Raw genomic sequence first — 16,344 nt, 5'->3', positions numbered from 1 at the left:
TTTGAAGAAAACATACTGACTTTATAACAACGTTTGAAAATATGGTCATATTGAAATAACAAAGGTAATTGATCTAAAACAAAAAGGAAACATAACTAATTTAATCAACTGATTCAACTATAAGGATGGAATCATGGAAACCATCCTCTACGTGATCTTGCTCAACTCCAAATCTAAATCGAGAGTATAGAATCCAGAATACCAACAAATATGATAACAATTGATTTTGAAGATTCTTCTCCAACTTCCCCCCTTCTTCTAAACCACGTTAGTGTTGCTTTGAAAGAACTAAATCAGCATACCCGTTTATTGCACTTAAAGATGTAACCATCTCCAACATCCAACCTTCAATGAAAAAGTTGATAATGTAACACAACTTATCTGAGATATTTCAACTTCTTGAAAACAGTTAATAGACATTTTTTCTCATATAATACAGGTGTAAAATCCTGCAATAACATTCATCCATATGGAGTCGCGGCTTAATCTACACAACATTAGAAGGTGAAACAACAAGTCTCACGATTATTGGCACTCTTGATGAATAAACTGACCTATATAAACAATTCACAAAGTAATTCACAGAGATTTTCTTCTTTATTAATATGAATTGGATGCAACATGACCACTTTAATAATTATAATAAAGACATTAAATCCAGATTCAATTCTCAAAGGTAAGGCCACAAACCATAACTTTTCCGCCATAATAGAACAATCTGAAAGGTATTTTCTGGCCTTGTACTCTCTCCATACTTCTTGTGCGTAAACTGACGACTCAGTGAACACATCTTCTCCAAGAATGAAACTCTATAACTTCTATAAGTTTGGCAAGTCAGAATAATGAAGTGTAATTACTTGAGTTCATAGTCATTACAAATTATTTGCAATGACTTCCATCTACCTATCCATCCTTCTTTCCATCTTCTGTCGACATATACTTAGATCAAAGATAGAAGTAAAAAGGCAAGTGAAAAGTAACTTGATAAACACAAAATAAGACAGTTGAATTTGAAACTTGAAAACCGAAACTTATGACCATTCAGAATATCAATGAGCACTTGCATGGTAAAACTCGATAAGTAAATCTCTGTTGGCAAAAGGAAATTGCATGCAATAGAAAAAAGTGCATAAATGGAAATTAGAGAAAGTCACATATAAAAGAACCAAGTGTAAAAGAAAAAAAAACTCCTTGAATGGTTATTCCCAAACTAAAAGTTGCAAATTCCATATAAGAAATTTGCTATTTTTTTTTTGTGTAATTCGAAAAACATAGTTAGTCCTTTCTACAACTTCTCTTTGTCATAAAACTTCTCTTTCTCAACATAGTTCGTACTAATTTAATATGTCAATATATAGAGGACCAACGTATATTCAACAACATATTTCGAACAGTAATTTTGTCACTTATGTTGATATTAGTTTATATGCAAGCTCAATAACATATTCACACCTTTTATCTACATCTCTAACCAGCAGTCCTAAACCAACCTGAAGCCTAAAGTCAATAGATACTCTTCTTATTATTCAACGTAAAAGAGACACATATAACCCTCTTCATTTCAACAGGGGGGAAGAATAATGAAAATAAATGAGATAAAGCATTACCTCCGTCTTTGATGCACAAAATGTCCACTTCAGGTGTTCAACATATGATCCCTTACATTACCCCTGCAACATCTGATGAAAGAATCATCTTTCAGGCTGCTCTGTAGGTACTTGTTTGTGCCCTTTCTTGTGATCTGTAAAAGTCTCTATTGTATTGCACGATTCATTAACTTCATGCATTTTGATCCTTCTTTTTGTCTCCAACAAATCAGAACGTCTTCACTATTCCCTCCTTCCCTCCCTAGAATGGATCAATGGATATCCCTTTCTCATATTGGAGTTATACATTCTGTATGCCTGAAACTATACAGTTGAACAGAATCAAGCTTGAACTGGAAAAAGTAATGCTCAATGCCTCAAACCATAGAGAACTTAAAACTCAAATTTAGAAATTTGACTATTAGACCGGTGAAGCCCACAGAGAAGAATAAACTAAGGATGAGGATACTGAAAACTGATCTATCTAAGATTTGGCGCAGGTTCTAGCTTCTGAAAAGGTAAATCAGTATAAATGAATAAGGAGACACGTATTATAATGCATAATATATGTGTCTTTATGATAATGAATGATTTGTTTCTACATTTATCTCGATATTAAGTTTCCTCAAATTGCCAAACAGAAACTCAATCTAGTAAAATCACCTATGTAGTACCAAAATTCAAGAAAATTAATTTTGGGTGTAAAAGAAATTGAAATTATGAGTTTTAAATGAGGAAGATTTATAAGTTATAGTTATCAGGAGCATCAATTGACCATATCTCAAATTTCATTCAGATTTATATGCAGTGTTTCAGTTGTAAGATGCCCCCTTGGGTTGAGTTTTTTTATAAACTTTCTTGACAAATACACACACACACACACACACACACATATATATAGTCCTTGGAGTGAACAAACATGGGCAGAACACCTTGTAGTGTATTAGCGCTGGTGGAAGAATACTTCTGTTTAGTTCTTTCGGTCCCTTTACAAAACTTATTTGATTACTGATAGAGATGGAATGCCTGAAAAATGTTGTCTAATACAAACGAATATTTCCAATAAAAATATAATATTCTATATGCTTGCATGGAAGTCTGAAACATGAAATAGGATGCAGGGAATAGTACAATCATGGTGCACAAGTTACAAAATTTCAGTATGTATCAGTCAAGCATATTTACAGGAAAATCACTATGAGTTATAACACCAAACAAAAATATAGAATAGCTATATTATCAGCGTACCTATTTACATGTTCCCACATGTCCAACTCCATATTGTCAATATTTTTTCTTCTCTGTTTCTTCTTCTTTTAGGTTGATGTATTCAAATTGCCAATGCTTAAAAAAAGCTCTTCCGTTATCACTTGCCATCCATGAGCAAGAGATGTCAGTGAGGATTCCTGAAAACAAATATCAAACATCTTATGAATGAACTAAAAGGATAATTTCTCAATTCAGCTTTTAGTATATCATATTGATTCCCTGATTAACTGTCACTTGCAAGGAAGAGAGTTGTTTACAATATTTTACTACAGTCAATTATCTCAACTTTTAGACACATATTTTTCATTTTCTTTCCCTCCTACTTTCTATATAAGAATAGTCCTTTTCTTCTCTCCCATTTTTATGGGAGGAGAGGGGCAAAAGTAGTGCAGCATAGTTCCATTTCAATATTGAGATGAACATTGGATCCAAGAAATACAGTGGACTTTAAACTACCAGCAACGACAAAGGAACAGAGAAACAATATTTCAAGTCCAGGTAACTTCGATAAAGATGGAAAACCAAAGCAGAATGATATTAAGGAGGTGAAGCACAAGATAAACCAGCAAGCATAATCTCTAAATTGTCCCTATTTTCTGATGAACTTGCAGCCAAAGATGTAGTAAATTATATCTCAAATCAAGAAGGAATTGTTGTCTTCTAAAGCAGCACACACTATGAACTATCATATTAGATCAACTGTAACAAGAATCAGTCAATAAAAGTATTTTGAAATCATTTAAGTTGTACCTCTGTTGAAGTACGTCTAACGTCATTATTTTCCTTCTAGGGGTTGACTATATCTTGTTGCTTTAGTTGAAAATACAGTAATTTTGAAAAAAACAATTGACATTCTCTTAATAAAATTAGTACTTTGGAAAAGAATCATCTTGTTACTCTTAATAGAAAATTTGCTCTTAACAGTTAACTTCCCAACTCTAAAAAAATTTCAAAGGACAAATCCATCTTTTTTTTCAAATGAATTTAAGACCTATTTTGGCCTCTAAGAAACCATTTTGCAATCCACAGTTCTATAATTCTACCTCATAGTTAACATAATGTTTCATTAACTGATGTAGTAACAGGGTATCTGGCACCGATGTTTTCAATGCCTTTTATAGCCACATACTCCCTTTGGAACAACTACAGTATATACCTTCTCCGTCAATGTTTTTTATTGCTCCATATGGATACCATGCACCATTAGATACTGGAAAAAAAAGAATATTTAATCGTCAAGTTTCTTCAGCAGGTTTTGGTTAATAAAATAAATTTGTATTATATAGTGATCCCTTTCTCTTATTTTTTTCTCCTCTTTTATCTCCTTAATCCTCTTAATCTCTAACTTATCAAAAGATCCTCTTTGTCTCTATGCATCAACTGGCTGTTACAGTACACATCTACAAATTTGTTATATATTTTTTTTAAATGTCATCTTTTATAGCCTAGTAGCTAAAATAAACCACCTATGAAATCTACATATATATATATATATATATATATATATATATATCATTTTTAACAACCTAATAACCATAAGCAGACGCCTTATGAAATCTATCAACTTGGTGCTACAAATTAAAAGACACGTCGTTCATGTACAATTCACCAGACTTGAAGACTCAAATCAAAGTAGTTGAAGTAACAATAGTTATTGAATAAAAATGGCTCTTTAAAATTTTTTGTTCCTCCAAAGAAATGCACCAACCACATAAGTTAGACTATAAATCTTATAAAGCGGTATAATTACCTCCTTAAAGACAATAGATTACTTCCGTCCAAGGAATAGTAACATTTCAAGCTTTCTTACAAATTTTTTAGCCATAAGCTCCTTTTTCGCTTCATGGTCTTTCTCGACGCGGATGACATAGTCCTAATTGACGAGACACGACGCGGCGTAAGCGAGAGGCTAGAGGTTTGGAGACATGCCCTTGAGTCAAAAGGTTTTAGGTTGAGCAGGACGAAGACGGAATACCTCGAGTGCAAATTTGGGGCCGAGCCGACGGAAGCGGGAGTGGAAGTGAGGCTTGATTCTCAAGTCATCCCTAAGAGGGGTAGTTTCAAGTACCTTGGGTCAGTTATTCAGGGGACCGGGGGGATCGACGAGGATGTCACACACCGTATAGGGGTGGGGTGGATGAAGTGGAGGTTAGCGACGGGAGTCCTATGTGACAAGAAGGTGCCACCGTTACTGAAAGGTAAATTTTATAGAGCAGTGGTTAAGCCTGCCATGTTGTATGGGACCGAGTGTTGGCCGGTTAAGAACTCACACATCCAGAAGATGAAAGTTGCAGAGATGAGGATGTTGAGGTGGATGTGCGGGCATACAAGGAGGGATAAGATTAGGAATGAAGATATTCGAGAGAAGGTGGGTGTGGCCCCCATGGAGGACAAGATGCGGGAAGCAAGACTCGGATGGTTCGGGCACATTCAGAGGAGGAACACTGATGCACCGGTGAGGAGGTGTAAGCGACTGGCTATGGTGGGTACGAGGAGAGGTAGAGGGAGACCTAAGAAGTATTGGGGAGAGGTGATCAGGCAGGACATGACGCGACTTAGGGTTACTGAGGACATGACCCTTAACAGGGAATTGTGAAGGTCGAGCATTAAGGTTGTAGGTTATGGGGAAATTGTGAATATTTCTACAACGCACTAGAGTGACACTAGCCAGTTAGGAGTTAGTCTTAGAATGCTACTGATCAGCTACTGATGATGGGCTTTATCTGTTGGTTATTAGTATACTTTACATCTTTCTCGTATTTCCTATATTTCTTATATTGCTGTTATTTTGTTATTTTATGTTATGTTATGGATTTTATGTTATTTTATGTTATTTTATTATGAGTCTATTGATAGTACTAATATAACGTCTCTTGTTGCTTTCTTGAGCCGAGGGTCTCCTGGAAACAGCCTCTCTGCCCCTCGGGCTAGAGGTAAGGTCTGCGTACATATTACCCTCCCAGACCCCACTTGTGGGAGTATACTGGGTTGTTGTTGTTGTTGTTGGTCTTTCTCGATTAGGACCACGGTTTGTATTGCTGTTCTGAATTCTCCCTCAATTTCATACAATTTTTCCCTGTAACCATGCAACATAGAAGTATCTGTTTTAAATCTCGATGTTAAATCATTAACATTAAAAGAAAATTAACCATTCAAAAAATAACCAAAACCCAATACAGTTTTACCCAAATCAAGAAATGCAGATGAAAACAGTGGAATCTAATTAATTAGAAAATAATTAATAAGAATAAGATGAGGAGATAAAACCAAAAATAACGGAATTATATATGGTGAAGATGCTGACAAATCTCATACCAACTTATCAATCAGCAAGATCAGAGAGACGGAGGGAGAAACAGTGACAGGGTAAGTAAACCAAGACAGAAAAAGAGAGCCAAAAATTCATACCAAGATGAACATAGAAGAGAAGCAGAGAGCACGCCCAAGGTTTTGAGGCACTGCAAGGAAATAACTTGATACGTAGTGGCTTATGCAGACACACATATGGAAAATTTCTGAAGTTATATTTACCATTTTACAAATTTACGAAAAGAACAATAAATTGAGAGCTAATCTGCTATTATCCAAAACATGCAAAAATAATAATAATCTAAAATTAGCATTTATTCCCAAATCAACCAAAGAAATGCAGAGCATAAAATGAGAAAAACAGAGGAAATAAAAAAGAAAAGGAGGAAAACATACATCCACAATCCTAGCAAGAGTCTTGGGAGTGAAGAGGAAAGACGATTCTTGTAGTTAGACCCATTTGGGTTCAAACCAATCATATTCTAAGTTCCAAAACCCAAAAAATTGCAACAAAAAAGACAGTAGAATGAAATTAAAGAGAGAAATCACCAAAAGATAACCCATTCGAGAGATAAGAGGAAGAAGAATCGTTAGAAAGATAACATCATAAGAATGAATTAGGGCTCGAATTTTACTGTGTATAAAAATACAGTGACCATCTTCAAAAGACCCCAAATATATCAAGAGAGTTGAAAAAGAAATCAAAAAATTAAAATAAGAGCAAAAGGGAAAGAGGAAGAAGAAAAAGAACAACTTACCAGGAAGAGGGATGGGCTCTGAAATGGTAGCTTTCATCGGATGGAAGAGAAGCCATAAGGGTGAACAAAAATTAAAGCCACGTGGTGTTTCCAATAGGACACCTGTAAGTCATTATTATCACCCCTGACTTTCGATTTAATTACGAAAATGCCTAACCTCTTTAAAACAAAACTCTACGTGTGATTGTACTTTGAACAACCATCCCTAACCCCTTTGATTTGTAGTTGTAAATCTATCTATATAGAATAACACGAGCAAGGCTTTCAAGTGGAACACCCGTTATGGTAACATATGTAATAAATTAAGACAACTCTTCAAAAAAGTTGGAGTTTTTTTCTTCTACCTACAAATCAGCTAAATCAGCAAAAAAAATTGAAATAACCAGCCAATACTCATATCTTTGCCAATCCTCCCACGATTTTAGCTTTTCGGTATTTTTTCCCCTTAATTAACGTGGTTGTTATTAAAAACAAAACAACATGTATCTCTACAAATCAGCAAAATCAGAACAGTTAATACTCCCACATTCATCCCACGATTTTTGGTTTCCAGAATTTGTTCCCTTTAATTAAACTTGCTGTTATTAAAATCAAGGAAAAGATTCCTCCACTTTGTAAGTTCCCGTGTTTTACTCTGTAACTACCATCCACAATTTGCAATTACTTTTTTAAAATTCTTAATACCTACGTTTTTTTTAAAAAAAGGAGGAATAATATCAGTTATTCCAACAAAACAGTCGGCATCTCAAACGCAAAACAATCTCCATTATCCCACGACTGCTCGTGGTCTCAAACGTGCTCTTCCAACTGAAAAATCCCAAATTTATATACACATCTATAACTCCATGATTTATGTGCTTTATATTTTCAAAACCTTTTCAACTTCATATTTCATCTACTACAGTCTGATTGCAATTACTTTGCAAGTATGACCACACAAATTCATGATATCAAACAAATATCATCCAACTCGATGCAATGGAATCTCAAAGTTAGAGTGGTTCGAATGTGGATAATGTCGGATCGCTTTAACCCGCAAATACCGTTTTCAATTGAATTGGTTTTACAAGATTCTAAGGTAACATATTCAACTTTTTCATAGTTTTAAACTTACTAATGTAGTCGCATTCCATATGAAAATTCCTTCTGATGCATTACTTAAATAATTTGACTTCCATATCAACAGATCTTTAACTGATCTGGAATCCATTGTGTCATTTCGTTTTTCACTTCGAATGTTGAGTATACCTTTACACAGTGATTGTCCTTATATTAACAATCAGGTAAGTTGCATCTTTGTACATAATAATAGATTTATTGTTCAAAATAACAGAGGAATTGTTCTGCTATTAAAGAACTATTGTTCAAAATATATAAGTTCGGCAAATATTAGCTACTGCTTGCCTTGGTTACACGATCATCGGATGAACATATACAAACTACGTTTATATATGCAATTTTCAGCTTTGTTTCTGCTAATGTTGCCTTCATAATTGATATACAACAACTGTAGCATTCTGGTTTTTGACATTACATCTTTTAACAACTTTACACAGTGATGAAAGTATATACGCGCTTACATTTGTTGGCTTCATAATTGTGCACTAATAATGAATCTGAATTTGCAGGGTGATCGTATACATGCTACAATCGGAAAGTATATTCTTAAGTTTTTTAGGAACAAGATACATGAACTTCGCTTATATCGTATGAACTACTTTGTAGTCGGACCAAATAATTTGAAGTTGAGGACTACGACACACAAGTTGAAGCTGACATTTACTCAAAAGACATTTGTCGAGGAAACAAATGATCCTTCATTTCATATGAACATCTTTAACTTGCGCCCTTTTCACCAACTAACAAATGAACATGATGTCGATGAGATAGAATTACTCGGTAATATTTTTTTAAATTTTAAATGAAGTTAAAAATGTTATTTCTTAAAGTATGTCACTAACTTTTATATTTATAGATGTTGTTGGTCAGGTTGTGACCTATGAAGATGTTAAGACCTACAATCAAGGAGACGACCAAAGTTTCCTTATTAATGTTGTACTCGAAGATGATCAGTAAGTACTTTTAAAATAGAAAAAATACTTTATTGATAGATTACATATATATGTGTTTATTAACCTTACCATAAAACGTATAGGAGGAACAGGATTATGGCAACATTATGGAGCGAACTTGTGGATCAAATTCAACATCACTTGAATGAATCTGCCGATGAGCCTTTGATTGTTGTTTTCCCGCATATGAAACCTCAAAAATATCGAGGTTTACCATAAATTACATGTATTTTTTTATTTTACTGTATAAATAATTTTAAATTTCAAATTTTTATTCATATTTCATTTGACACACAGGTAATTACTCAGTGCGTAGCTGTTGGTATCAGACAAAGATATGGATAAATTCTATGTTGCCACAGTCTATTGAATTTAAATCCAGGTTTGTGAAGTGTATAATCCTTTTCTATATGTACAGAAAATATAATAATAGTATTTATAAATTACAATTTTTGACTTATGCAGATTACTTGCAGCACGTCAATCAAACATTGAGCGAATCACTCGAACAAGTTCTCAACAAAGTTACTCTGTTAGAAATGAGTTAGACAAAGGAATTGTACTGTTTAAAACTATTAGGGATTTAGTTCAGTGCACGCAAGTGAGTTTAATTTACTTTATCAATTATATTTACCTTATGTTATCTATTTTGCATTTACAATAATTATTTATTTTTTACTCAATAGGAATCCAGCTATTAGATTGCAGCAAAATTTGTTAATTTGGAACTTGACCGGGGATGGTCATACTTGGCATGCAACAAGTGTAGTCGAAAGGTGGAAAAAGTTGGAAATAAATACTTTTATGCCAAATGCAATGAAGAAGAGTCTTCTGTTACTCACAGGTTAGTACTATTTAGTGAAATTTTTAAAATCTTATATCTATAAAAAAATATGCATAAGGTTAATAAAAATTGAGTTGCAGGTATAGGCTTCAAGTTCGTGTTATGGATGGAACCGCTTTTATCTCATTGTTGCTTTGGAATCGCGAAGCTATGCAACTTATAGGGAAGTCCGCAAAAGAACTTAAGGAAAGATTAGTTGAGGTATACTACTAAATTTAATTTGATTAACCATAAATATATTTCTAACTTATGAAATTTGGTGCAGACTTCACTTGCGAATGCTGACTGTTCTTATCCAAGTGAAATGGACGATATTCTTTATAAAAAATTCATGTTCAAGGTTATTGTTAAGCAAGAGAATATTGAGTCGCAGGTCGAAGTCTACAAAGTTCTTAAGTTTACTGATGATGATGACCTTCTAAAGGAATACGACCATACTTTATTCGAAGACAATATGAATGTAAATTTTTTGACAAAATATAAACCTCATCATATATAATTTATGTATAAATACTTTTCCACTTATAGGATGATCGTTCTTTTTTATTTTTCTTTAACAGGATCCACATTTTTTGGATGGACAAAGCTCAAGTGGAGATAAGCTTTTCGGGGTAAATTTCATGAAATTAAAACTTTTACCCCATTTTTTATTGGTTCTGCAACTGCTATTAAATTGTTTTGTTTTTTCAAAGGATCTTATGGCCGAAAGTCAGCTGAAGTCTGTTTTGCAAACTCCCATTGAGAAAAGTGTATCAGAAAGTGGATCGTCGGTGTTAGACGATGGAGATGCTTGCAATGCAAAAATATCCCCTTTGAAGACATATGACAAGAAAACTAGATCCGCTAATAAGGCATCAGCAGATGATGACTTCAATTCTCAACTGTCTAGCAACAAGGTTCGCAGAGTCATAAAGAAAGAAAAGAATCCCTGATTGGTCTTACTGCAATGCGTCTTGCTCTGCACTTATATATTTTGTACTTCTATCGCTTCAATGTTCTGCGTTTTATATGTTATATGGTGAAATGACTCTACCTATGCAACTTCATATTTTCTTTATCAATCATGATGCGATTCTGTTAAAAAACTAAGTGTTGTAGTTGGTAAGATGCAAATTTATAGGTTGCGCTTTTGGAATTTAACAGATGACTTTTTGCTGCCTTGTGAATTTCTTTTATGCAGTTTTAAGTGATTTTTTATATGCATACTCTTTATTTGTTGTCGTGGTGGGTTGATGCACTTTAACGGTGGTTTTAATGGACGCTTAGAGGTGATTCATGGCTGTGGAGCAACTATGCTGGCTTTAGAGCTGCATTTTAAGGGGTAGAGGTGGAGCAATTATTTGTCCATAAAATAAAACGTCCTCATTCCTCAATCATATGTGGTTTACTAAGACATTCAGAGGCCAAAATCATATTTGATGATCAGCATTTGCTCCAACTTGGTGAACGAGCAATCAGTCTTCTATCAAAATGCAGCATTTAACTTTCAGCTTTTTGTTTTCGTCAACATCCTGTTTTTGACTCTACATATTATTAGTTCTGCCATGTAAAGTATATTAGAAAGTTTATAAATTGTGTATGGTTAAACTTTTGGAATTTTCTTTTCGTTAAAATTATCTGTTCATTTGTACAATTATTACATTATATATGAATTGTTCTACTTATTGAGTATGCAGTTGAATGCAGATTTTTCGTTAAGTTTTTGCTCTTTGTATATATAGTTAGAGTCTTTACTTTCAGATTTTGTTCTTTATGATTCGGAGTTATGATGAGCCATGGAATTCCAATTAAGTGAAATTTATGATTAACTGTTGTGTTGTGAGCCAGAACTCCAGTTAACTGAATTGTCAACTCATCTTTGTAGATATAGTTAGAGTCATCCAATGTTATGTTATTGTCCAACCCATCTCCAACTAATGATACTGTGCAGCAAAATATCCTCCTATCAGGATATAAGAAATGTAGATCTTCACAGCAAAGAATCATATAATTAAGCTGCCTAAGTTCTTCACACTAGACTACTAAAACTTTTAGCTTCTGCAGATGAGTGATAATGTATTTGGCCGCATCCGCTGCTTTTACTGCACAAACACATATATAGTTCAGCAAATATGACATAATTGAAGTTAAAAGCAATGCTAAAAGAATTTCTCAAATAATCTTCTTATAGCAGGTATGCAGAAATATTCTTACTCTTCTAATAGGAGGTATGCATCCACAACATGCTTACATATGACATAATTGAAGTTAAAAGCAATGCTACATAATGAAGATGCTCAAACAAAAAACAGTAATCTTTAACAGCACAATATATGTCATGGAGGCCAAGTTAACACACTTAAATCCGCACTTGGACATGCAAATAAATGATGGTTAACACCACTAGATGAATATTAGTTGGCATAGCTTCTGATAGCCTACCAAGTGCTCACTGCTTGCATTCTTGAAACGACTTCTCCTGTCTGAAGGTAAAGACAATCTCCTAATGATATTGACATTTATCTGCCTCTATGGGAGGTGAGTTGGAATGAAAGAAGCAAGGATGGGCACATCATACTCTGAGGTATTGTGTCATATCAATTATCAACTACAAGCTACAGTAGTATGGACACTAGCAGACAAGTCATTGCCATGTAGCAGCGTGATGGTTTTGTGAACTTACTGATATAATGTAAATGGCACCACAGGTAAGAAGCAAGTAGCTAGCTATGTTCCAGACAAGAATGAGATCATTCCTATGCCCATAATACATGTAGAAAGACAATAGCCCAAGCATATGCTGTAGCTTTCACACGAATGAAAACTAGGCTTATTAACAGAACAATCTTGATGAAAGAACTAATAAAATACATGAGTTGTTTGCTGACAGAAGTAATAGCCTAACAGGCAGGCCAATCCTTTCACTCTACACCCACACCAAACTGTAATTAGTAGAAAGTCCACCCACGATTGGAATTTCTTCTCTACAAGTCATAAACAGTGGTTTCTCAACAAATGTTAAGTGTGCAGGTAATACTTTCAAAAGAGAGAAGTCTGGATTGAGCTGATAGAACAATTTTGACTAAGAACACAAAGAAAAATCAAAAACTTGCATCATGAGAAGAAAATTAGAGGCAATTATCCAATAGCAATCAAACTACAATCAACAACAACATGACAACTTATATAGATTAATAGCGTTAACCCTGTTGGATATGCAGCTCCATGGTTGAAATGGAAATTCGGATAATGACTATGTTTCTTTATCGGATGGATGCCAACCTGGAAAGAACAGAGTTCAAGAAACAGCTAGTAAGATTTAAATTTGCCATGATGAGTCATTTTTTCCGGGAGGGAGGATCGTTTGGTAATAGCTTTTTAGTTCCTGCAACTTCACCTGATTCAGAATTCATCAACCTTATTCCTGATTCCTGATACTCGAGTTAACGTTTCAAAATTTGATTTTGCCATGTGCTGCTCCAAATTTGATGATTGAGAAGATCAGTTAAAAATAAAGGAAAAACAATATGCTCCCCATGGTTTCCATCCGTGGGTGAGACTAACCTTTTGGCGAGACTCATGAAACTAAGAGCACTGCAAATCACCTTTTAGCGAGACTCATCAAACTAAGACCCAGTGAAAGATTGAGGTTTTCGACACACACAAACCTTTCAACATTCAATAGTAAACTATTTTTTATTGTCCCATTTCTGCTTTCTTGGAAGAGGATATACACTTATGGATTTTGAGAAGGAGATATGTTCAAGTGAAAGGTAAAAGGGCATGTTGCATACTAATCGTATGTCACCCTGCTCGATCTTACCTTTTTTTTCTCGAGCCTTGCCATTAATAGAAATTTAACCATAATAGAGAATGAGCCAAAAAAACAGCCTTTTCAAATTCACAAGGATGGATATTAACAAATTTTAATGGAATGCACCTCAATCCCAAACTATTTAAGATACACCTGTTCTAATCCCATCAAAGGATCTTATGGTCGAAAGTCAGCTGAAGTCTGTTTTGCAAACTCCATAGAGAAAAGTGTATCAGAAAGTGGATCGTCGGTGTTAGACGATGGAGATGCTTGCAATGCAAAAATATCCCCTTTGAAGACATATGACAAGAAGACTACATCCGCTAATAAGCAATCAGCAGTAGGAGCAGATGATGACTTCAACTTCTCAAACCAAATTCAGTTTCTCACCCCAATTTTCGGACGACTGCATACCTCAACTTCTGTAAGTTTTTTTGATATGTATCCACTGCTTTCATGCTCATACGTTATCTACAGTAATTTTTCTTCTAAAATATTGTCGTAGTGTTGCTTCAAAAATTTTAGATATATATATATATATATATATATATATATATATATATATATATATATATATATATATATATATATATATATTCCTCAAATTCTTCATCATCACACTTACATACTACTGCAGTAAAAAAGATAAAAAAAAACGTGAAGGAAAAAAGAGGCGCATAACCTATGCCCTCTTTTTGTCAACTGCTCTGTATTTTAGGTTTTGTTTGAAGACTGTTCAACTTTTCAAATCTAATTCAGTTTCTCACCCCAATTTTTCAACTCCTGCGTGCCTCAAGGTCAGTAATTTTTTTGGATATGTATGTCGTAGTCCTGGTTTCATGGTTTTACATTTGTTTACATTACTTTTTCTTCTAAAATTGTAGTCAAGTCTGTTGTGGTTACTTCGGAAATACTGCCCTTCGACCTACAGTTTCAGAATTCTATATACTTTGTTTTGCATTCGAATCAACAGAGTGAGGGGTTGCGAAGAAGCTGTACAAAATTCAACTTTACTTTTGCAAAATACTCTTTAACTTCTCGCAACAAATTCACTTTTTACGGCACTTTGACATGGAAGAAAAGAAAAATCTCGGAAGAAAAAATAGAATATGCATACAAAAGCAGAAACATGCTAAATTTTCGTTGAACGATATGAAATTTAACATTTAACATTATATATATCATGAGTAATATTGCAGTTCTTTAAACAATTGGACGTAAATTTGGCGTCTTACTAAATATTTTTGTTCTACTATTTCTTCACTTTCATATATGCATTACATGCTCAAATTTAAGTATAAGTTTTAAAAATATGTGTCCTATATATTATGTTGATCCAGACATCATTGTAGTTTTTATTATGTTGTATATCGTCTTTAGTCCGAATATGCATTATTTGATATATCATTGCATAAATGTAAAATATATTATGTCATATGTTTATCATTTTTTATATGTTTAACCATCCATACATCTTATGCATTTTTAACACATTTAACGTTATATATATTATGATTAATTTTGTGGTTGTTCTAGGTACTTTTGATGTTTAGTCGTACAGGTTTATCGTCTTTATTAGTCGCTTTTACACCTGCTTTACTCAGTTGAAAGTAGATAAAAATCACTATTCTAATCAGCATATGAAATGTAATATATTAACCTTTAAAGGTTGAATTGTGCGCAATTATAGTTTTGGATTCTATGAATTTTGGACATTTCAGTTGCCATTGTCTCTCAACTTTTACATTTTTATTTTTTCAATTCAACATATCAAATATTTATACTACCCTTTAATGTTGGTTATTGTTCTTAAATATCCATATATTATTTTATTATATGGATTTTGATAGTTTCCCGACCTTTTTTCAGTTATAGCAGTTACCTATTAAGCGATTTATGGTTTACAGACTTTGTCCATTCTACTACTATCAGACGGAATGCTATGGAAAATGGAAAAACAGAACAATCATTAACGGACATAACAAATCGTCTGAATTCCCCTCAATTATGTAGTGCATCCATAAAGATCTCTGAACAAGTTTCATCATCTCAGTCTCAGCCACAATATCCAAATTCAACAGAACAACAACATTTTCGATATGATTTTTCACCTTCAAAATTGCAAAGCGATCATCTGTTACAGGATTTAAATGACCAACCATTGTTGCAAGGTAAATATTTGTGTAACTTTGGTTATATCTTAAATGAAAAATTGAGGAAGTCAATAAAAGTGTTGCTATTCTATCAAATAACAAAAATACAATATTTTTAACTTTTTTCCTTTTTTCTCATATGCATAATGGACTGGCCAATAGAATAACTTAAAGTTAAAAGGTAAATTTACTGCCATTATTTGCTTTTGTTTATTTTGTTAAGTAAGACATGTTTGTTATATATATAGAATTATTAATTTGTATGAATTTTCTAAAAGTCGTTCTACTTTTTAAAATTTTATTAAGAGATTTATTTTCTGTTTTGCGATGTTAAACTTTGTTCTTATATAAATATATTTCTTTGGTTGATTAGGCGTAATATATACCATACTTTTAAATGAATATTTGTTAGCCATCTTTTAAATGCTATATATTAAGTTTGTTTACATAGAATTTATCATATAAAAATTGGTTCGATAGCTTTCCTATGTTTTTGCACTTCTAACAATTAGTTTTTTCTTTTTATTTTACTGTTTACTGAATTAGTTGATACTACTATG

General features: G+C 33.4%; 2 protein-coding genes across 22 annotated transcripts; one reads left to right on the top strand and one right to left on the bottom strand.

The window, feature by feature from the left end:
• LOC104241705 (uncharacterized) lies at positions 1 to 7,115 on the bottom strand. 21 transcript variants are annotated; one of them, XR_011403446.1, is made up of 6 exons: positions 6,561 to 6,916; positions 4,606 to 5,931; positions 4,012 to 4,065; positions 2,835 to 2,992; positions 1,608 to 1,910; positions 1 to 345 (listed from the first exon to the last, which is right to left on the bottom strand). XR_011403446.1 is itself a non-coding variant. In XM_070162298.1 (5 exons), exons 1-4 carry the CDS (start codon positions 6,976 to 6,978, stop codon positions 2,871 to 2,873), a joined length of 282 nt encoding a protein of 93 aa, XP_070018399.1. In that variant the 5' UTR covers positions 6,979 to 6,993; the 3' UTR covers positions 542 to 1,910; positions 2,835 to 2,870. The 21 variants fall into 21 exon arrangements, 4 of the variants coding, with proteins under 4 accessions (XP_070018399.1, XP_070018397.1, XP_070018398.1 ...); XR_011403441.1 differs by lacking the exon at positions 1 to 345 and having other exon boundaries at positions 542 to 1,910; positions 6,264 to 6,916; XM_070162298.1 differs by lacking the exons at positions 1 to 345; positions 4,606 to 5,931; positions 6,561 to 6,916 and adding exons at positions 6,264 to 6,313; positions 6,923 to 6,993 and having other exon boundaries at positions 542 to 1,910.
• Positions 7,116 to 7,937: 822 nt separating this feature from the next.
• Positions 7,938 to 13,252, top strand: LOC104225267 (replication protein A 70 kDa DNA-binding subunit B-like). Its single transcript, XM_070161911.1, has 12 exons — positions 7,938 to 8,000; positions 8,551 to 8,821; positions 8,898 to 8,994; positions 9,078 to 9,202; positions 9,292 to 9,376; positions 9,460 to 9,595; positions 9,696 to 9,838; positions 9,919 to 10,039; positions 10,104 to 10,298; positions 10,399 to 10,449; positions 10,531 to 10,721; positions 13,039 to 13,252. The coding sequence occupies exons 1-12, from the start codon at positions 7,938 to 7,940 to the stop codon at positions 13,250 to 13,252; spliced, it is 1,692 nt and encodes a 563-aa protein (XP_070018012.1).
• The last annotated feature ends 3,092 nt before the right edge of the window (positions 13,253 to 16,344 follow it).

The sequence above is a fragment of the Nicotiana sylvestris genome, chromosome 11 (assembly GCF_000393655.2).
Source record: "Nicotiana sylvestris chromosome 11, ASM39365v2, whole genome shotgun sequence".
Taxonomy (NCBI): Eukaryota; Viridiplantae; Streptophyta; class Magnoliopsida; order Solanales; family Solanaceae; genus Nicotiana; species Nicotiana sylvestris.
Note: the sequence above shows the minus strand (reverse complement) of the source record. Positions and strands in the feature narration are given on the sequence as shown.